Genomic DNA, 22,563 nt, shown 5'->3' with positions numbered 1-22,563 from the left:
ACTTACTCTGATTGACACATCAAGTTATCAAACATAGGTCCTGCATATAGATTTCCTGTAATTAGATTTCTAGCCCAATGAGTGATTGGCAAGAATAAGAATTATTTGGTTGGAGCACTTGGGTGGCACAGTCCGCTAAGCATTCTAACTCTTGGTTTTGGTTCAGGTCATGATTTCAGGCTCATAAGATCAAGCCCTCAGTCCAGGTCTGTTCTAAGTACAGAGTCCCCATCAGACTCTCTCTCCCTCTCCCTCTGCCACTCCTGCTTGTGCATGCTCTCTTTCTCTCTCTCTAATAAATAAATAATTTTTCTTAAAAAAAAGTAATTATTTGGTTAATAGCATTAATGCAAAGTTGATTGGGTATCAGGTTCCAGATACCCTGAGTGCTAATAAGGACTTTACATGTTTTATCTTCTTAATTCTCTTTTCATTTTTTGTATATTTTTAATTGGAGTTTGATTTGCCAACATAGTATAACACCCAGTGCTCATCCCATCAAGTGCCCCCCTCAGTGCCCATTATCTTCTTAATTCTCAAAATAACCTAGAGGCATGGTATCAGTAGTAGGCCCATTTTGCTGATGAGAAAACTGAGGTTTAGGCACAGTGTGAAACCTGATCAAGGTCACTTGGCTGCTGGTGAGAGAGCCTGGATTCTATCTTAAGGAGTCTAGTTCTTCTTTTTTTTTTTTTTTTTTTTTTGTATTTTTTTTATTGGAGTTTGATTTGCCAACATACAGTATAACACCCAGTGCTCATCCCGTCACATGCCCCCCTCAGTGCCTGTCACCCAGTCATCCCATCCCCCTACCCACCACCCCTTCCATTAAAGAGTCCAATTCTAATAAGAAAAGAGACTTGCTATCAGAAGTCACTAATGGTTTGCTCAGGGTGGGCATGCAATAGTAGGGTCTTCCGGAGGACAAAATAAAACAAAATGCAAGGGGAACAAGAGAGCAAAGTCATTACTCAGCTTTTAGACAAGTAAGGATTAAAAACTGACCAAACCCGGAGTTATAGAGAAAATATCACAATCATACACACCCAACAGGAAGGTAAATTGATATAACTAGTTCAGAAGGCAATCTGGCTAGCTGTCAGCACTTAAATGTGACACTGACTCAGTGATTCTTCAAGTAGGAATTTATCCTACAGAAACACTCAAACATGCAAAAAGCAAAATACATAAGGCTTTTTATTACTATAGTTTGTAACAGTCAAAATTGGAAATCACTACTTGACTATCATTAGAAAAGAGTTAAGTTTGGAGAAAGTTAAACTAGTGTATATCCAGACAGTAGGATGTAATGTCCTGATATGGGGAAAGGTTTTATAGATATAAATATATTTTTTAAGATTTATTTATTTACTTTAGAGAGAGTGTGTGCATAAGCATATGGGAAGGAAGGGCACAGGGAGAGGGAGAGACAATCCCACGCAGACTCTGAACTGAATGCACAGTCCAATGTGGGACTTGATCTCACAATCCTGAGATCATGACGTGAGCTGAAACCAATAGTCAGATGCTTAACTACTGGTGCCGACCCCTGTCTTAGATATATTCTAAGTGAAGAAAGAAATTTGGGGATCACTTTTTGTAAGTAAGTGAAGTGGTTGCTGTTTTTTATTTAAGATTTTATTTTTAAGTAATCTCTAATGCAATGTGGGGCTCAAACTTACAACCACATGCTGTACCAACTGAGCCAGCCAGGTGCCCCAAGTGAGGTTTTTTTAACAGACTATTTTTCAAAGCAGTTTTAGACTCACACCCAAATTGTCAGGGAGGTTCTGAGATTTCCCATACTGCCCCCACACATGCACAGCCTCTGCCATTATCAACATCCCCTACCAGAGTGGTACACCTGTTACAGTGGATGAACCTCACTGGCATTGCATTTTCACCCAAAGTCCACAGTTTACATTGGGGTTCACTCTTGGTGTTGTATATTCTATGGATTTGGACAAATGTATAATGACATGTATCCACCATTATAACATCATACAAAGTAGTTCCAGTGCCCTAAAAATCCTCTGGTCTCCCTCTATTCATCCCTCCATCTGTTATTTTTGTAGTAAAAATATACAAATCTGGAGAGGAAAAGAATAGAAATGAAGAGGTAGTTCTTGCCCAGAAGGAATTTAAAGTCTGGGTGGTGAGAAGGACTCAACCATCCCTGGGATGGCTTAACAACATAAACAGGCAAACAGTAAAATAATAGAATAAGATGTGACTGTATACCTTCTGCAGGGTACAGAATAAAGAAGTCAGTGTGAGTTGGGTGGAGTCCATCAGAGCAGAGTTCCTGGAGAAGGCTCCTGATTGGGCCAGGATATAAAGTATTTTTGGAAAAATAGCCTCTATTTATTATTTATTATACCTAAGTCAAGTATTTTACATGGATATTTTCATGTGTTCAAAATAACCCTATGGAACAGATACTGTCCCCGATATATGGATGAGAAAATTGAGTCTGAGAGGGCCAATTAACTTTTCTAAAGCCAAACCATTAGTACACAAAGAAAGGGATTCAAAAGTAGGTCTGAGATCCCACACCCTGTGTTCAAGCCACAGGATCACACTGCCTAAATTGGCGGAAGGGTGACAAAGGCAGGCAAAGAATGGAAGGCAAAGAATGACCTTCTTCTCAGAGGAACAAGTAGCTCAGGGAGTCCAAACTCACAATGCGGCTATAAATAAATGCTATGAAAAAAAAAGTCAGCATAATTCCCTTACTTTTAGCTGAATACTTCCCAGAGCCATAGTCCTTGAAGAATACTTTGTAAGAAAATCAAGGCAAAGATCCAGCCCATCTTTGTCCTTGATAAGGGGCTTCCAATATGATGACAATGAAGAACCAGAAGGAAATGCCCCCTGGGCATAGGGGGGGACACAGTAACATTTATGCCACTCTCATAATGCCGTGTGTGCTCTGTTGCAATGACCTGTTACTATGTCTGTCTCCCCACTTGCCTGTGGGCCGCCATGGGGCAGAGACCACACCCCAAGTCATCTTTGTATCCCCGTAGCTTGGCTTCATGCCTGGCACTTAGCAGGAACTCAGTATTTGTGGAATGAATGAATGAGCGAATGAATAAATGTATAAAAATGTAAAGAGCTATTACTATCATATGTTGGTGCCCTGATCCGTAAAACGAGACCAACAATAATACCTTCATCAAAGGATTATTTCAACAATTAAATCGGCTAATGGTATAAAGGGTTTATTTAGCACAGGACCTGTACAGAGCACACATACAATATAAACAGTGGTTCTGATGAATATTAGCAGTTAGCATTATGGTTGTGTATCCTTTAAAAGAGCCAATCCCTAAGGATGTATCCCCGTCAAGCCATTCACATTTTACTATCATCTTCAATGGGGTTGGCAAGCAAAGCTACGAGTTTGTTTTCAGCAAACATGCTCTCCTAATCTTAATGTCCTTGCTTTTGCCACTACTGCCTATGCATCCCCACACCTGGGGCCTGAGGGTCCTCATTAAGACAGTGTGCCTACCTGTACACACGCTCATCAGCACTTGCCCTCCAGGGTAATGTACAAGGCTTCCTACTTTTCTGCCCTCTCTCCACTTCTCCCAAAATGTATTCTCCAGCTTTGCATTTGTCAAGACCAGTGCCTATGCCCTTCAGACTCAGTGACAGAAACAAGGACATTCCCATGGTCAGAGACAACTCATCCAGTCATGGATATTAGGTGTTCACATGCCATGTGTGTATTTCAGTGGGGGGCCTTCCATAAAGCGAAGGATCTGGGATGGTGGGATGAAAACATAATGGTGCTGACCTTGTCACAAATCAGACCACAAAGTGGTGCCCTTATCTGTCTCCTTTAAAGCAAACCAAGAATGTATAGCCCACTCCCACGTTTCCCCCTGAGTTGGGATAAGAATCAGTGTAGTGAGTTGCCTGGCTGGCTCAGTTGCTACAGCATGAGCTTCTTGATCTCAGAGTCGTGAGTTTGAGCCCCACGTTGGGTGTAGAGATTACTTAAATAAACTTTAAAAAAAAAAAAAGTACATTTATAATTAGCACTTACATCCAGGTATGGGTATCCCTCTTTCTTTTTTTAAGACTTTATTCATTTATTTAGAGGGAGGAGAGATAGAGGGAGAGAGAATTTGGAGCAGACTCCATGCTGAGCAATAAGCCCAACACGGGACTTGATCTCACGACCCTAAGATCATGACCTGAGCTGAAATCAAAAGCTGGATGCTTAACTGACTGAGCCACTCAGGTGCCCCTGGATAAACCCTCTTTCTAAGTTTAAACTCTTGCAGGGCTTAGCCCTGCACCAGGAGCCCAGAGGCATGGTTTGAAATAACAAAAAAGAAAGAAAGGAAAGGAGGGACTGAGGGAGGAAGGAAGGTCCTATAACATATGATTGCATTTATCAAAACATTTAAAAATGCGTTATACAACAGGGGAAAAAAATCTGAAGGTATATACACCAAATGTGATTACTCTGCGTTGCAGGGTTATGTGTGCTTTCAAAATAATTTTTGTTTGCTTTTTTGTATTTTCTGATTTTTCCACAAAGGGTCTTATAAATACCATTTGAAAACCATATTTTGTATTCAAACAGAACTTAGTTTAAATCCCAGCTACACTGCCAACAGGCTGTGTAACCTGGGGCAAGCCATTTACCCTCTCCAAGTCTTAGTTGCCTTGCATTTAAAATGAAAATTGTTTTTAATTTAATATTGCCATAAAATGTTTCTGGCTCTGAAATTAGAGGGATGAGTTAATCATGTTTTTCCATCATGGCATCTCACTGGAAGGCCTCTCTCTTACTTTATTGATTTATTTCCTTGTATTCCCATTTCCCTCTGCCTACCCCCTCAGGCAACCATTTTGTGTCTGACATTATTTGAAAGTGTTTTTTGCAAAATGTGTGTGCTTGTTTGGTGTGTTACTTAAATAGTATTGTGTTGTAAATCTCCATTCTGTTTCCTATTTGTTCATAAAGAATGATGTTTTTAGGATCTTCCCATATTGCTACATGGACATGCCATCCAGGGCTCTAAGTGTGGCACAATCGCTGCACTAGGCATCCAGCCCACTCACCCTTTCCATAATTCCCAGTGAGGGACACCTAGGTTCTCTCTGACTCTCCGTCATCATAAGCAACACTGCTCTGAGCATACTCATGCATGTCCCCTTATGGACCTGTGTGAAAATTCTTTGAGATCTATGCCTTAGTGCAGAACTTTTGGGTCAAGAGGTCTGTAAATATACTTAATGAGACCAAGTGGGGCCAGAGTCTTCAGCACTCCTTCACAGCCTGTGTCTCCACTAGCCCTTAAGAAGGCTCCCCATGTCCCCACAACCCTGCCTACACTTAGCACTCTCCAACTTCCTGATTTTTGCCAGCCCAACAGACACGTTGTATCTCTGTGTGGTTTTCATTGTAATTTATTTGACTCCCTAATATTTCGAGCATCTTGGCCTATGTTTCATTGTAATTTATTTGACTCCCTAATATTTTGAGCATCTTGGCCTATGGTTTTCATTGTAATTTATTTGACTCCCTGATATTTTGAGCATCTTGGCCCTAGGGTTTCCTGTTTTGTAAACTGCCTATTCATTTTCTTTGCCCACATCGGGAATGCTCCTTCTTCTTGTCGCCTTGCAGGAGTTCCTTATATATTCTTAAGTACCCATCCCTCGACCGTCTTAAACATTGGACATACCTTCTCTCATCCTTGCCTCATAGTTTATGTGTCTGAAGTGTTAAGTCGTTTTCTTTTCACGATCAAAAGCATCGTCCTTTACCTTGTCTTCTCTAACTTTTCAAGCGTCCCCTTTCACATCTAGGTCTTTAAGACCTCTCCTATTTGCTGCGGGAATAAAGCGGGCGTCCGTCCGCTCCGAGGCCTTTTGTAGGACAAAGTGATGCAGCTACGGCGCCTCCCTGGCACAGTGCCCGCGACCCACGAGCTGTGCAAATGCAGGTGATGATGGTTACGGCTGAGCTAGAAGGCCGTGAGCCCTGCCTTGGAAAAGCGAGAGAAACGGGAGCTCGGAGGCCGGTCAGCCAGGCCAGGGTCTTACAGGGGTGAAGGGGGCGTTGCGGAGGCTGGCCCTGGAGATGACAGTCGGATTCGCTCCCGGGGACGGAGAGGCGGGCCGTGCAGGCGGAGAAGGCGCCGGCGGGGCGCGCTCGGGGCGGGCCTCACTACTCACCACCTGCTGTCTCTTTCTGCCCGTGCCCCCCCCCCCCTGCAGGCTCCCTGTTCTCCACCCTGAAGCCCCCCGACGCCGTGTTCAAGGTGGTGTTCTGGCTGGGCTACTTCAACAGCTGCCTCAACCCCATCATCTACCCGTGCTCCAGCAAGGAGTTCAAGCGCGCCTTCGTGCGCATCCTCGGCTGCCAGTGCCGCGGCCGCCGCCGCCGCCGCCGCCGCCGCCGCCTGGGCGGCTGCGCCTACACCTACCGGCCGTGGACGCGCGGCGGCTCGCTGGAGCGCTCGCAGTCCCGCAAGGACTCGCTGGACGACAGCGGCAGCTGCCTGAGCGGCAGCCAGCGGACCCTCCCGTCGGCCTCGCCGAGCCCCGGCTACCTGGGCCGCGCGGCGCCGCCGCCCGTCGAGCTGTGCGCCGTCCCCGAGTGGAAGGCGCCGGGCGCGCGGCTGAGCCTGCCCGCGCCCGAGCCCCCCGGCCGCCGCGGCCGCCAGGACTCGGGCCCGCTCTTCACCTGCAAGCTCCTGGCGGAGCACGGGAGCCCCGCGGCCGGCGACGGCGCCTGCGAGGCCGCGCCCGACGTGGCCAACGGGCAGCCGGGCTTCAAGACCAACATGCCCCTGGCGCCCGGGCAGTTCTAGGGGGCCCGCGGGGTGGGGGGGAGGGAGGGGGGCGGAAACCATCGTGGGGGAGGGCGGGCGGAGGGGGGCGGGCGGCGGCGCCCGGGGGAGGCGGGGGGCGGGAGGGGGCAGCTGCTTTGCTGGCAGGGGCATGGGTGCCAGGTACCGCGGAGAGCTGGGCGAGCATGCCGAGAGCCTGGGGCCCGACGCCGGCCGGGCGTCCGTCTGTCTCTGTACATACCCACACGAGTCCCTGTGTGCACGTATGTAACCGTGGGTACACGTGCGTGTGTCTGTGCCGTGTCCGTGTGGTCTGCGAGCGCGCGCGGGGGCGGAGCGGGCGTGCGCCCCGGGACCTCGCGCCCCTCCAGCCGCTCCTCGGCCCTCCCCGAGGGATGGATGGCCCTGGCCGGGGTCGGAAACCAATCGGACATTAAAGGTCTTTGCTCCCGTGCGCCTTCGAGCAGTTTGTGAACAGGGCGGTGGGCGGGATCTGGAGTCCCTCCCTCTTCAGCTTAGTCCCCGTCGGTGCCACGCGTCCTGGGTCCTGTGCGCAGGAGCCCCTCGGCGCCCGCCGCTTCTGCCCTTGCCAGTCCCGCCTCCCACAGCTACACAAATCTGACCCGGTGGCTGCAAAGTGAGCCAGCCCGTGGGAGAGCTTCCTTGCTCTTGACCTTTAGCATATCTAATCCTCCTGCTGTGGGCAACACTGGGCAATGCCTGGCCTGGTCCTGGGGACCCCGGTCTCAGCTGGGGTTCTGTGGCCAGGACAGCAGGTGGGCCTGTCGCTTGAGAGGGGCCGGGACTCAGGCAGAGAGGGGGGTTTGTTCCTTTCACCTCCTCCGCGTCCCTAGGCCAGACACTCCATTGCTTCCCTATGTCCACCAAGCCCGATGCAGAAATCCAAACTGAAGAATTTTCTGGATAAGATATGGATCCATGTGACCAAGCACTATACCTAGCACAAGGACCCTCTGAAGCTCTGCTATCTGAAGAGCTTGCCTGGGAAAGAAGTACTGAGGAAGTAGAGAGGTGGAGCACACCTGGGAGAAGGTAATCTCCATTCTAGCCTCAGGTTTTCTATGGATTCACTGCATGACCTTGAGAAAGTCACATTCTCTTTCTGGATATTGGTTTCCCGTCTGTGTAATGATGGGATTGATTCTAAAGTCTTTTCTGCCTCTAAAAGCCTCCAGTTTGCTATAATAATAATTATTATTATTGTCATTGTTGTTGTTGCCATTATCATTATAGGATGGGGAACAAAACAAGAAGCGTTTTTCTTCCCTGAATTTCAAAAAGCAGGACAGAAACATACCCACCTCAATCTTTTTATCTTCCCAATTTGCTTTTTCTATCCTGAGCTTCATACTTTTTCAAATGGCAGGAGACTTTTCCAGTAAGGTTAGTACATCAATCATTTATTCTGTAGGTGATTGACTAGAAAATGCTTAGTGAAAAGGAGCAATAGTTTATGTAACTGAAAAGTTTAGGGGTATCAGGCATAGCTGCCTCCAGTGAAGAAGGAAAGGGACAACAGAGCCTCAACCCCTTGATTGCCCTCCTGCACAGCCCCTTGCTCTGGCCTGCCCCAAGCACCAGAAGAGGGCTCCACAGAATGAGGTTTGAAAATCACTGGTCTTGGGCAGCCCAGGTGGCTCAGCGGTTTAGCGCCGCCTTCAGCCCAGGGTGTGATCCTGGGGACCCAGGATCAAGTCCCACATCGGGCTCCCTGTATGGAGCCTGCTTCTTCCTCTGCCTGTGTCTCTGTCTGTGTGTGTGTGTGTGTGTGTGTCTCTCATGAATAAATAAATAAAATCTTTAAAAAAAAAAAAAGAAAGAAAGAAAAGAAATCACTGGTCTAGTGCAAGCAAGTGAGACTTAGAGTCAGTAGGACCTGGGTTCAACTCTTGACCCTGTGTGACCTTGAGCAGTTCACTCCCCCCACCACCACCTCTTTGGTGTTTTCCCATCTATCAAATGGACATGATCATCACAGCCTACCAGGAAGCCCAAAGGATTCAATGAGATAATTGTGGTATCAACACCAAACTGTGACTCACTGGGTAGGTGCAAGTTGTAATTTGGACCACAGGCACCAAAGGCATTTCCTGAGCTGCTCGGTTCTGATAACTTCACACATCACCGGTATTTGGAGTCCACACAGGCAACACAGGATGACAGCAGCAGCCTCCTGCCTTTTTCCAGAAGGAAGGTTGGCCAAGCAGTGGCACACATCCCCATAGGGCCTGGATTCCAGAGTCTACATTACACTACTTCTTCAGGTTACCTCAGTATGGTCAGGCCCAGAGAGGGCCCAGAATTCAAGAGCCCTTGGGGGAAACAAGTCCCTTCTACACTGACTTCCCAATCCACCCTGCTTAATCCTCTGCAGCCACCCAAACGCCACTGGGTCCTTGTCACCACTGAGACCTACACAGGAATACATCTGCCAACCAAAGTAAAGAGACAAGTGGCTTGGTAATATGGGGTAATGGTTAATCCTCCAGATCTGGGTTCAAAGCCCAGCTCTGCCATTTAGTAGCTCTGTGACCTTGAGCAGCTCCCTTCACCCATCTAAACCTCAGTTTCCTTAAAATGGAGATAATAATAGTACTTCAGAGGGGCATTAGGCAGATCAAATGAAACCATGAGTATAAATTAATACCATGTCAGTCCCTTGGAAACATCCCACAAGTGATAGCTATTAGCAGAGGTATTAACTATTCAGTCTTGACTTCGATATATGAAGTTTAGAAAATCTGAATAAACGGGACAAAGAAAATGAATTCGGTATTATTCATCAAAGTCCAGGGTTTTAGGACTCAGGCTCCACCTTAAAGAAAAAAGACAAGTTTATAACAGAGTACAAGAATTTTGGGTCCTACAGCATGAAGAAACATGTTACTCAAAGAGGAGATCAGCCCAGATTTGAAAGGAAAAATGAAATTTAATAAAAGTTATAGAACATTCCAGGGTGACAAAGCCAGAATGGGTGTGTGATGGAAGGCTGGATGTCTTAGGGATTGTGCATCCTATGATGCGAAACAAGGGCGGGGGCAGGGAGGCACTGCAGGGCACACACAGCTGCTCTAAACACCTGGGTTCAAAGCTCACTCCACTACCTGAACCAGGTGCCTTGGCCTTCCTGTGGCCAACTGCCTTGTGTGTAAATTGAGGATATGGTTAGCACACACACCCCAAGTTTGGGATGAAAAAAAAACATAAAGAGCTTGGCCCAAATTAGGCACTATTTTTAGTACCTGTGGGTGACATTATATATCCCCCGTTCCAGAAGTTCTCACCTTTTCCTGCATCAGCAGCTCCTTTAAGAATCTGATGAAAACTAGAAAGAAGTGAGTGTAACCACCCAAATTTCCCCTACAATTCATGCCCCTCGAATTTCCCAATGGACACATGAAACCCAAGTAATAAGCTTCTCAACAGATTCAACTCCCTCAAAATATGGAAGTAATCAAATCCAGAGAGAGGTATACACAGAGAGGAGAACATATTTACCCGGGTCTCCTGGGGCTCAGCCTGGGTGAGAGGTGGGCAGGCACCAGGCAATCCCATTGGGGTGTATAACCAGAGTCGGGGATCCAGAACCTTCCTCACTTGGTGAGACCCTGAGTGTCAGGCTCCATCATCCATCAGGAGCTTGGTGGTGAGGGTTAAGTTCCCTGGATTCTTGGAAGAGGGTTGGATGGCACTTGGGCAAAGCATTGAGCATCACTCCTACAGATGAAGAAGAGGCCTTGGCCTGGCTACTCTCAGCCTCTTGGTGACAAGAATAGAACAGCAACCACTCCTCACTGCAGATTCTTGGGGTGAGAACTTCTCATTGGTCCTGGAAGCAGATATGGTGGCCTCTGGCTGCACCACCTCCTTTCAGCAGGTCTCTTCAGAACCGTCTCCATCCCACCCTGCCAGTCCATGGAATCTTCATGTAGTCCAGCTGAGAGTGGGGGAAGAATCTGGAGGGAGGCCTGGGTCAGTCTGGAAGAACTTGCACCCTCCTACAGGTTTCCCATCTTATACCTGGCCCTGCCTTCTGAAACTTAAAAGCCAAGAATTTGACACTGTTTTCTTTGGCTTTGCCTAGAAAACCTTCCCCTAGACGATGGGTGGCTTACTCCTGGCTGGCTTAGCTAGAGTCAGAGTCTCTGTTTCATGTTAATATGCTAAAGCATGGGTCTTGAGAGGTGGGACAGGGCACAAAAGTGTAATCTGCCCCCATTCCTTCCCCTTCTCCTCTTTACCTCTACCCCACCCTCCCACCCCTGCAGCCAGGCCACCTCTGCTGTTCTTCAAGTCGGGGGAGCCCAACTCCCCACTCTGGGCCTTTGTACTTCTGGTCTCTCTGCCTAGAGCCCCTTCCTTCCTCACCTCCTTCACCATCTGTGCTCCAGTGTCACTTCTATGGTCATCCAATTTCTCTGACCGTCCTCTTTCAAACTGGCCTTCCCACTGCCAATGCCGCCCAGCACGCCCTGTGGCCCTTCCCTACTTTATTTTTCTCCATAGCACTTATCACTACCTAGCGTGTTATATATTGCACTGTTCACATGTTTGTCTCCTCAAGCACACGCTAGAAACGTACACTACATGGGGCGGGGGGATTTTTGTCTGTTTTGTTCACTATCTCGGCCTCTAAAGTGGTACCTGGCACATGGTAGTTGCTCAAATATATTTTTTTTCAAATATGTTTGGATGAATGAGTATATAGGTCCCTGGCATGAATATGGATGTGCTGTAATCGCAGTAGAACAGGGGGCTAGGGGGCTCCTGACAGAGGCTCCTGCCTCTTCCCTGATGATGGAGGAAGGGACAGTTCTAATCAGGGAAGGCCTCCTGGAGGAAGTGACATCTGAAGAATGTTAGCGAAGCCCCCACTGCCTAACACCCCCTGTGTTTCCATTGTTAGGGCTCTCACATGCACCCCTCAGTGGAGATGGGAGTCTGAAGGCCAGGCCCTAGGTCCCCCCGCTTTCTAGACCTCTGTCTACTGACTGACCATCAGGAACACTGAACCAGAGACAACCACTAAGCCCTGCCAATCTGTAATTCCAGCCTGTAAGGCACAATCCTCAGGGACAAGCTGGTTGGGGAGACAACTCTATTGGGATTAGTAAGACAAACAGCTTTGGTTCTTGCTAATGGCCTCATTCAGAGATGTCGCATCTTTATAAAAGGCTTGCTTTGGAGAAGAGGAAAGCACTAAAATCTGGTGACCGACCTCACGTGTAGTGTCAGCCCGTGTGGGAGGCATATTCCATCTCCACCAAATGCTATCTGAGCCAGCAACCACTTACACCTGTACATTCCATGTCCTTTCATTTATTCCACAAATGATTATACAGCATCTACACAAAGCTGGGAGCCAAGGATACAAAGAAGATCCAGCTTTGCTCTCATGAGAATTTCAGTCTAGAAGAGGAAATTGGACTCAAAAAAAAAAAAACCTTATATGAGATAGAAAGACGTACCTGTAACACAAAGGTTAAGCATGAGAACCACAGAGTCAGGCAGAACCAGGTGAGAATTCTGATTCAGCCATTTATTAGTTTTGTCTACTTGGGCAAGTCACCTAGTGTCCCTGAGGGGCAGTTGTCATGATCTGTAAAAAAGGAACAATCATACATGTCTTCGAGGTGTTAGAAGATTTCTTCTTCAGCGACCTCAGTTCTTAGTCACACTGCTTCGAAGAATGAAGAGGTAGGGGGATCCCTGGGTGGCTCAGCGGTTTGGTGCCTGCCTTTAGCCCAGGGCGTGATCCTGGAGTCCCGGGATCGAGTCCCACGTCAGGCTCCTGGCACGGAGCCTGCTTCTCCCTCTGCCTGTCTCTCTCTCTCTCTCTCATGAATAAATAAATAAAATCTTTAAAAAAAAAAAAAAAAGAATGAAAACTTAGACCAGACAGACCAGTGGGCAGCAAAGCAAGATCTATTGAGTGATAGAAAAGTGATAATATGAAGTTCTGGAGGAGGGAGAGGACCCAAAAGGGTTGCCACTGCTGTTTCTAAGTCTAGCCATTTTTATGGGCTTGTTGGTCAGCTGTTTTAATTTGATTCACCCTCCAGGCACCTGTCATCCGATCAGGTTTTTGTCATCTATCCATCAGGCAGGAAAGGGTGGAGGGCTCCTTCGGGGTAGTGTAAAATCCTTTTAAGGGTGGTTTCTTTTGAGGGTGGGAGGAGGGCCCTTGTCCCTGCCTGCCTTTCTTCCAACTATCTTTCATCAGAGGGTTGTTGTGAAGATCAGTTTCAATAGGGTATTATGGTGTGTGTAGTACAGTGCCTGGCACATGATATTGCTCAATAAAAGACCATTGTGATTACTCAATGCCATTGAAGCTATGTAAATAAAGGGCTTTGGGAATTTGAAGAAGAAAGTTCACATCCATCTGCAAAGAATCAGAAAGGCTTCATGGAAGAAGTGGCATCTGAGCTAGGTCTGAAAGATGTGGCCAAGTAGAGACGAGCAAGAAGCAGGAGCAGAGGAACCTATATGCTATTCTATGAGGAAGCTGAGGCCACATGTAGATGTTTCTGCAACTGAGGGCCCAGCCAGCCTCAACTATCAGACCCGTAAGCGATTTTTGGGTGAGAACTGCTCAACTGAGCCCCATCTACCCCCAGAATCATGACAGATAACAATAAATCACTGCTTTTCTTTTCCACAAAAGTTTCTTACACAGCAACAGATGACTAGAAAGGAAAGATTTCTACTTAGGTAGTCTGACCCTGGAACCCCTGCACATAACCATTACCCCTAATGCCTAACTGGTGCCCAAAATGTGTTCACTCTCTTAACGAAGCTAATGAAATACTGGGCAAGATATGAGGTCTGGCCCCTTCTGGTCTTCACTTGCCAAGGAGACAGAGGATGATAGGAAAGAATAGGAGATTGGGCCAGGAAGGGATGTACTTTGTGGTTTGATTATTTGTCCCCAGCTTTATTGAGATATAATTAACAAATAAAAATTGTATGTATTTAAGGTATACAACTTGATGTTTTGATACATGTATACACTGGGGAATGGGACTACCACACTTTAATTAATTAATAAACTCATAGCCTCACATGGTGACTTTTTATGTATATCTGTCAAGAGCACTTAAGATCTAATCTCAGCAAGTTTCCCATATACAAATGCAGTATTTTTAACTATAGTTACCATGCTGTAGATTAGATTCCCCAGGACTTACTCATCTGGAATCCAAATAGCTACAATTTTATACCCTTTAACCAGCTTCTCTCTTTCCTGCCCCCTCTGGCAACCACCTTTCTATTCTTCATTTTTATGACTTCAACTTTTTATATTCCACATATAAGTGAGATCATACAGTATTTGTCTTTCTGTATCTGGCTTATTTCACTTAGCACAATGTCCTCTGGGTTCATCCATGTGGTCTCAAATGGCAGGATTTCTCTCTCTCTTTTTAAAAAAAGACTTTATTTATTTATTCATGAGAGACACAGAGAGAAGGCAGAGACATAGACAGAGGAAGAAGCAGGCCCCTCACAGGGAGCCCGATGTGGGACTCGATTCCAGGACCCCGGGATCACACCCTGAGCCAAAGGCAGATGCTCAACCGCTGAACCACCCAGGCATCCCGGATATCTCTCTTTTTTAAGGCTGAATAATAGTTTTTTTGTATACATCCAAATGGCTTTAATTTTTTCCCCGTCCAAATTAGGGGAGGCAGATTTGTGCTCTCCAACCTCCAGGACCTCCAAAGTTTATTTAGTATTGTGTTAGTTTGCTAAGGCTGCCTTAACAAAGTACCAGAAGGAGAGGATATCAATCTACAAGCCAAGGAGAGAGGCCTCAGAGAAAATCAACCCTGCTGACTCCTTGATCTTTGACTTCCAGCCTGCAGAACTGTGAGAAATAAATTCTTGTTGTTTAAGTCACCTGTGTCCTCACACAATCCTTTCTGCCCTGTATCCAAAGTCCTCTTCTTATGTGGACACCAGTCATAATGGGTTAGGACTCACTTTAATAACCTCATTTTACATTTTTTAACTAACCTCTGTAAAGACCCTATGTCCAAACACAGTCACATTCTGAAGTACTGGAGGTTATGGCTTCAACATATGAGCTGGGGATGGGGGGTTGGGGGAACAAGTCACCCCATAACAAGCACAAACAATCCAGAACTTTGGGACTAAAGCTATAATGTTACAAACACTTGTAACATGTTCACTGAAGTAGGCACCATAATTGTCTCATTTGTAGGCTTAGAGAAGTTTAAGTGGTCCACAAGGACGTGGCTTCCAGGAGGCAGAGCCAGGCTTTGAATCAAGCAGTCTACCAGTCTTGCTTTGCACATACCCAGCCTACAGAAACCTCCTTTGTGTGTGGGAAGAAGAGATTCTCACCCTCTGGCTTCTCAAACTCCCTTCTCCTCTGCACACTCCCAACTCTGCCCTCTCTCTGGTCTTGGGCTTTTAGAAAATAAAGCGAGGACACCTTGTATGCTTCTCCTGCTTCCCCCATCCAGGCCTCACAAAACCTGCTGCCTGCCTGAATGTAAGGAAAGGGATGTATGGGGCAGAAATGTGGATGAACATCACAAATTGTCATCCAGGCATTCACTATCCGAATGTCCAGTCAATCCCCATCCAAAGGGTGAATCCAGCCATGAAGATGTTCTGTGTGTGTGCACGTTTATGAAGGATGAAGCACCCTGACTCAGCCAGGTGTGGAGGGGTCCAGCCCACACAATGAATCCAGCTCAAGGCCACTGCTCCTGAGCTTCTTCCAGAGCAGGGTTTGGTAAGGAAGCATCTGCTGCACCATTCAGGGCTAAAACATCCTCCTTCCTTCCCTCCTTCCCTGATCCCAGGATGAGCTCAGCAGATTTCTCAGGAACAGACTCCAAAAGCAGATGCTGGTGGCTTCCCCAACACAGCAGACTCAGCAGGGTTTCCTCAGCCAGGCCACTCTGCTGCTCCAGAGAGCCCCAGGAGAGAGCCAGCCCCCCAGCTATGGTCCTTCCAAAGGAACACCTTGGGCAGGTCTTCTCTCTCCCCACACCACTGGGAATTACCTGCAGGGAGATGTTAAGGGGTACCAGGTGCCTTCTCTCAGGATCTTCCCCACTGTAAGTTTCAAGCCCCAGATATTCCAGTGCAGTTGCTCTGGACCTTCACTGGCATTCCTAAGGTCTCCAAGAGTCAAGTGTTCTTTCAGCACCATGTACCATATATTATTGACCTCTTGTCTCTCTCCCACAATGGCTTCTCCTCCAATCCCATTTGATGATTAGATGTCATCACCTCAAAGAGGCCTCCCTTGATCATGTGCTCTAAAAGAGATCACCTCTCACTGTAGCTCCTTACCCAGCTTTCCCTTTTTTTATAGCACTTGTCATGAACTGATCTTATTTATTTATTTATTTATTTGCTTGCTTGCTTGCTTGCTTGCTTGCTTGTTTACTGGCATTAAAATGTGATTTCCACCCTGGCAGGAGCTTGATCCGTTGTATTTACTTCTGGATCTCCAGATTAGAGAGTAGTAATTGGCACACAGCAGGCACTCATTAAAAATTTGTTGCGTGAATCAATGATGTCTTGGTATCTGGTCCCTGGCCAGTGGCATGCTAAAGTTGCCTTTTACCAGCTATGAGGCCAATAATCAGCATGTCTTTCCAACTTTGCACTCAGTGACGAGACACTGGTAGCTTGAAGTCTACTGACGTAGGAATATTTATACCACAAAAATTGGCAAATATGACAAATCAGGGCTTTGTTTTTTTCTTTTTTTTTTTTCTTTTTTTTTTTTTTTTTTGGAAGGCAGTTTACCACACACCACTTCTAATCTCTGAAGAAGCTCTTTCCTCAAAGGACTTTAGGTCACCTGGGAGCCCAGGCAATGCTGCCTCTGGGCCCTGGTGACAAAATCTGATCCTGAGCTAGAAATAGGGGCATTCTGCTTGGAACAAAGCATGATTGGGGCACTGTGAGACCTGACAGGTGACTTCCAGGTGTGCCATGCCTGCCATCGGCCTTAAACCCAGGATGGCTTTAGGGAAAGTAAGCCTCTCGCCTGACCCATAAGTCTTAGATTGTTGACCTCCCCACTCCTGCCTCCAAGGAAGAAGGAGCCAGGCCTGGAGGCAAAAGGGCAGTGTTGTAAAAAGCTCCCGGAGACCATTTCCAGAAATCCATCAGCAGTTGTTTCATGCTTTAGTTTAAATCACGCCGAGAGATTTCAATTTCCGTCTTTTGCAGGCTCACAAATATTTGGCGTTAGGTTTCTGCGTTTTCTGCCACAGCCTGGAGCCCAGATCTTCCGGCCCCGGGCGGGGGCGCAGCGCGCCCAGGTGCGCGGGTGTCTCCTGTGCGCGCCCCGCGCGGGCGCCCTGGCGTCTCCAGATGCGCGCGGCGGAGGGCCCAGCTTCCCGGGGCCGCCCCTCGGCGCCCTTGGGCCAGGCGTCCTTCCTCCGTACGTGCAGAGACTGGGAAACGGTTCTTGAGACACCGCAGTGACCCAGACCACTCCACGCTCCGTTCCCCTGAGCAGGTGCTCCGAATGGGCCAAGTGCGGCGGTTGAGGCGGACCCCGGCGCCACCTGCTGTCCCCCGTGCCTAAGCGACAGTGTAAAAGGACAAAGTTGCTTTGCAACTCAGCTTGTACTGCTCTGCCCGCTTCCTCGGAGCCCCGCATTGGTGTTTCGGCGAGCCAGACATTCTGAGTCAGGACAGAAAGACATTGGAAGATGCTGCGCAGCTGACTTTGAAGATGAGAGGAGGGGACCAAGAGCCGGAAGACGTAGGCGGCCTTTGGAAGCTGCAAAGGGCAAGGAAACAGCCTCCTCTAGAGCTTCCAGAAGGATCTGCTGACACCTTGATTTTAACCCAGTGAAACTAATTTCAGACTTCCAGCCCGAAGAGAACACATTTGTGTTGTTTTATGTCATTAAGTTTGTAGTGATTTGTTACAGCAGTAATAGGAAACTAACATACATCTTAGCAGGCATCACACCCTGAAAGTGATTAGAGACCTCTATACTCACAACCCTTTAGAACGCTGGCTGACGGTCTCTGTATTATGGATCCTTCTCCTCTCCAGGAGGAGACAGAGGCAGAAAGTGCAAGTATTACTGATTTACTGAACTTGAGCCCTGTGTCAGAGAGGTCGGTCTACATCTGAGTCCCTTTCCTGGAGAGCTTTGAGGCTAGAGTGGAGAATAAAACCCAGGCTGCTTTTTTTTTTTTTTTTTTTTTTTTTTTACCTGGGCTGTAGAGATGTGCCAGGGACTCCACACTGCTGTAGGATAAACGTGGGGCATCTCCTGGAGCAGCAATTTTACTGGATGAGATGAGATTTAAAACATTTTTAATATAAAACTACAATTTTGAGATAAAATAAGGGACTTCAAAGAAATTTTCCTCTCCCTTTAGCTACTTGCAATTGTGCTTCCCAGGAATACATTCACTCTGCCATTAAGGATATTTTGGTGGGAAAATCCAAAAAGCTCCAGATTAAGAGATGTTGAACAATGGTGGAATGTATAGTTAGATAAACCTTGACTACACAGAGGCCTCCAGGCAGAGGCTGAGGCAGAAACATCTGAGGAGGGAGAACTGCAGCCCACCTGGAAGGATTTAGAAAGGCAGGGGAGGGGCACCAAAGTGGCTCAGTGGTTGAGCATCTGCCTTCAGCTCAGGGTGTGATCCCTGTATTGGTATGCTGGGATCAAGTCCCGCATCTGGCTCCCCTGCAGGGAGTCTGCTTTTCCTTCTGCCTATGTCTCTGCCTCTCTCTGTGTGTCTCTCATGAATAAATAAAATCTAAGAAAGGAAGGGAGAAAGGAAGAAAGGAAGAAAGAAAAGAAAAGAGAAAAGAAAAGAAAGCAAGAGGGCAGAGGGGAAGGGAAGGCGTTCCTGGAGGGAGAGATTCCCAGAACATAACCTGGCAGGTTGGCTACTGTGTCATTAGAAAAAAAACACATGCAGAGTGGCCTGGGTTCTAGAGGCCTCTGAAAGCACAGCAGGAAATTTTTTTTTTCCATTAACCATCTATTGAGTGAGTAGAGACAGAGGCAATCACATATAGTGCTGGGGGATGGAGGTGGGTGAGGTAGTGCAGATATTTTGGAGGCAACTTGGCAACGTCTAAAACATTTTAAGCAAACACCCTTTCAATAAAATATATGTTCTTGTACAAAGATGTGCAAAGGTGTTTACATTGTCTGTAGCAGAGAAAAAGCAGAAGTAATAAGCTGTCTATCCTCATCTTTCCCCAACTATGGAAGAAGGAAGTCAACCTCATTATGCCCTTCTGGTCCTAACTTTTTAAGATACCATAACTGCTCAAGTGGTGTACTTTGCAGTGAGCCTACTTCATGATGATTTAAGAAAACACTGAATGGGCTGTAATACTAAACCATAGAATGAGGAAGTACTCTCTTTTACTTATGATTACATCGAATTGAAAGACTCACTTCGGTGCTCACAAATCCTGAACAACCCTCTCACACTTGCCAGTCTCTCCCCCAAACCCCGACTTTTTTTTTTTAAGTAAAAAGATAGCACATCTCCAGATGACAGCTTTCAGCAGACGACCTCAAAACTCCAATTTAATCATACTGTTTTATTTTCATTGTATTCAGTGTTACTGAAAACTTCTCTTTAGAGCAAGTGGCACTAGTGTTTCAACTATGCAGATGACATAAAATTTTCCTTTTAAAACAAATTTTATTAAGTGACGAAATCATTTTTCACTTTACCTAAATAATAGAAGACCTCAGAAATGACAGAAATCATGATGTGGTTGTTGCTAATGACTGCAGTTTGGGAGATGTAAGTACACTGTTCAATTTCTGCTGTTAATTCTCAGGAACCATAGCACATCAGACCTTGAGAAATTATATGCTGTGGACAAAGTTCTGGCTCAGACTTGGATTGTACAGCCCCATTCACCCCCACCCTGTCACTGTGTCACTGTAGTGGAACAAGGAGAGTGAGCCAGGGAGGCCTGTGGTTTGAAAATTAAAGCTGAGCAGACAGGAGCTGGCTTCTGGTCCAAGGCTTTACGAGCCGACCCTGATGGTAATATAGGGCTCTGCTGTGACTCCATCACAGAATTTCTCTGCAGGGGAAGTGATGGCAGTTGGCAAAATAAATGCCTGGTCAATCTCACTGCCTCCAAAATCACACCTCATCTTCTAGATGTGAAAGAATCTTCTAGAAATAGGTCTTCCTGAATTGCGCTCACACTACTAGTCCTAGTTACCTTCTCAAGAGGATGCCACTGGCAGGATCAGTCCCCGTGAGAAGTGAGGTCAAGATTATAATCATTCAAAATTTTTGTCATCATCCATCCTATTCCAAGAGCCCTCAGAGCAGTGATTACTAAGAAGCCCCCAAATGAACACCATCTCTAAACCTGAGATCTAGAGGGCTATTCACTTTAAGTTACAACAAAAACAACTGTCTATGGTTTAACCTTTAGAAAGATCTTACTAGATAAGAGAATAAGGAGTTCCCAATGTGCCTCAGGCTGATACCTTGAAAGGCCTGGGATTTTAGAGTAGACAGCTGGGTTCAGTAGTCAGCCAGCTGTGTAGCTTCTTGGGGAAAGGGGGACTCTAGAAGAAATGCTAAAACATCACTGGGATGAATTAGTAGAAAAGATAATTGGTCTCATTCCTGTTCCAGAAGATAGTTCTTAGAGATTTTTTTAAAAATCCATTCCTTCCTAACACAGACCTGACTGTACATATTTGGTCAGAGTCAACAAAAATGTTAGTAATCACAGCATAGAGCATATTTCATAAAGTTCTTGTTCTGCCTGTGTTTGGGAACATTCTCATGCAAGGAGCTTCTGCTCCTTTTAAGAATAAAGTTAAAAAATAGGTGTTCAAATAGTGATTTTATTTTGGCTCAAAATGTGTCACAGATCAAAATATAATTTTGTGCAACCCCCTAGGAAGCCCAGCTAAAAGAAAGTCCTCGTTAATTGAACTCAGCTCCTAGGATAGAATAGTCCTGTTTACAAATGCGGGAGAGTTGGGCAGATAGAAGCTGGTTCCAGGAGGGACAAGACTAGTAGTTCAGGCGTTCAGGCATGGAGATCCTTGTCACATCCTTGGACTGCTTCTTTGTGTCATTGTGGTCATCAGCAACATTCCTCACAACCAACCCCATCCTCAGCTCTCCCAGACATGGAAGAGGGGAGATCCAAGTTCTGAACACTGATCAGCAGAAGCCACTAACTTTGGGTAAGAAAACTCTATCAAAAAATAGCCCCACCTTGAAAAAAGTGGGCCCCAATCCATGGTTATCTTCTACCCCAAAGTCAAGAGACAGGAGAATGAAAGATAGACGATTGATAACAATTTTTGCTCTTCCTTTTTTGTACACACTGGAAAATAATGAATTCCCTTTCTTCTAAGTGTCTGCTGGTAAAGAGTAATTGATTCACTTGAACTATGTGGGTGGCTAGAACAAGAATACACTAAAAATAATAGATGTTAGGCGCACAAAGTCAATGGGTGCCTCACCATCACTGAAATTCTGAAACCAAACAATGCATAGTGTGGGTCTGTTCCTGAGGAGTGGGTGATGTGTTTCATTATCTTAATTTTGCACTCTTTAACCTGTGTCCCCAAAAGTTATCCAGTTCAGGAAAACCACAAAAGAGACTTAGAGAGAGAATAAGTATGTGAGATGCTCTCCTGAATTTTTCTTTGGAACATTCGTTTGCTTCACCAGTGCAAGGGGGCACCACTGGGTGATTTCTCTGATTTTTTTCTTAAGATTTTATTTATTTACTCATGAGAGACACACACAGAGAGGGAGAGAGAGAGAGAGAGAGAGAGAGAGAAGCAGAGACACAGACAGAGGGAGAAGCAAGCTGCATGCAGGGAGCCAAAGGGGGACTCAATCCCAGGTCTCCAGGATCACGCCCTGGACTGAAGGTGGCGCTAAACTGCTGAGCCACTCAGGCTGCCTGATTTCTCTGATTCTATGAATTTTTATTTCTAGAAAATCAGTTCTTCCTCATTCTCACTAAATAAAATCTACAGGCAGAGTTTGACAATTTGCCTTTGAGGTGGACGTGGGCAAACAAATATTTTCAGGCAGTACTTATGGGAATGGAGATAAAACTTTTCAAGAGAAGGTACATGTTAGCCACCCTTCAGCCAAGGAATTGCGAAAGCTGACTGCCACTTGGTAGAAGGAGAATGGGAAAAATACAGAAATTAAGCACATATTTCATACTTTGATGAATTGTCCTGCTTGTGTATTTAAATAATTAAGTCAATGTATTAGCTCGTGCTTCCATAACAAAATATCACTGAGAAATTTATTTTCTCATGGTTCTAGAGGCCCAAAGTTCAAGATCAAGACATGGTTGGTTTCTACAAAGCCACTCTCTTTGCCTTGCAGATGACTGCTTTCTTGCTGTGTCCCCACATGGCCTTACCTCAGTGAGAATGTACATCCCTGGTCCCTCTTCCTCTTCTTATTAAGGCCATCAGTCCTATTAGAGTGAGGCCCCACCCTTACAAGCTCCTCTAAGCTTTATTACCCCCTTATAGGTCCTATATCCAAATACAGTCACATTAGGAGTTAGAGCTTCAGCATATGAATTTGGGGAGGACATAATTCAGTCTATAACAGTGTATTGAAATCTTCTGGAAGGATACACAGCACACCATTGTTGATGTCACTTTTGGGGAATGGCACTGGGATTTCAAGTGAGGCCTGTTCTTCTACTGAA

At 46.2% G+C, this 22,563-nt stretch overlaps 1 protein-coding gene across 1 annotated transcript in view; it reads left to right on the top strand.

Moving 5' to 3' along the window:
- Positions 1-7,064, top strand: part of ADRA1B (adrenoceptor alpha 1B) — a 48,834-nt gene extending 41,770 nt beyond the window's left edge. Inside the window, exon 2 of the mRNA XM_072756731.1 lies at positions 6,247-7,064. Within this exon, the coding sequence (XP_072612832.1) occupies positions 6,247-6,842 (596 nt within the window). The 3' untranslated portion in view covers positions 6,843-7,064. The remainder of the gene's footprint in view (positions 1-6,246) is intronic.
- Positions 7,065-22,563: the final 15,499 nt, after the last annotated feature.

The sequence above is a fragment of the Vulpes vulpes genome, chromosome 4 (assembly GCF_048418805.1).
Source record: "Vulpes vulpes isolate BD-2025 chromosome 4, VulVul3, whole genome shotgun sequence".
In the NCBI taxonomy this organism is placed as follows: Eukaryota; Metazoa; Chordata; class Mammalia; order Carnivora; family Canidae; genus Vulpes; species Vulpes vulpes.
Note: the sequence above shows the minus strand (reverse complement) of the source record. Positions and strands in the feature narration are given on the sequence as shown.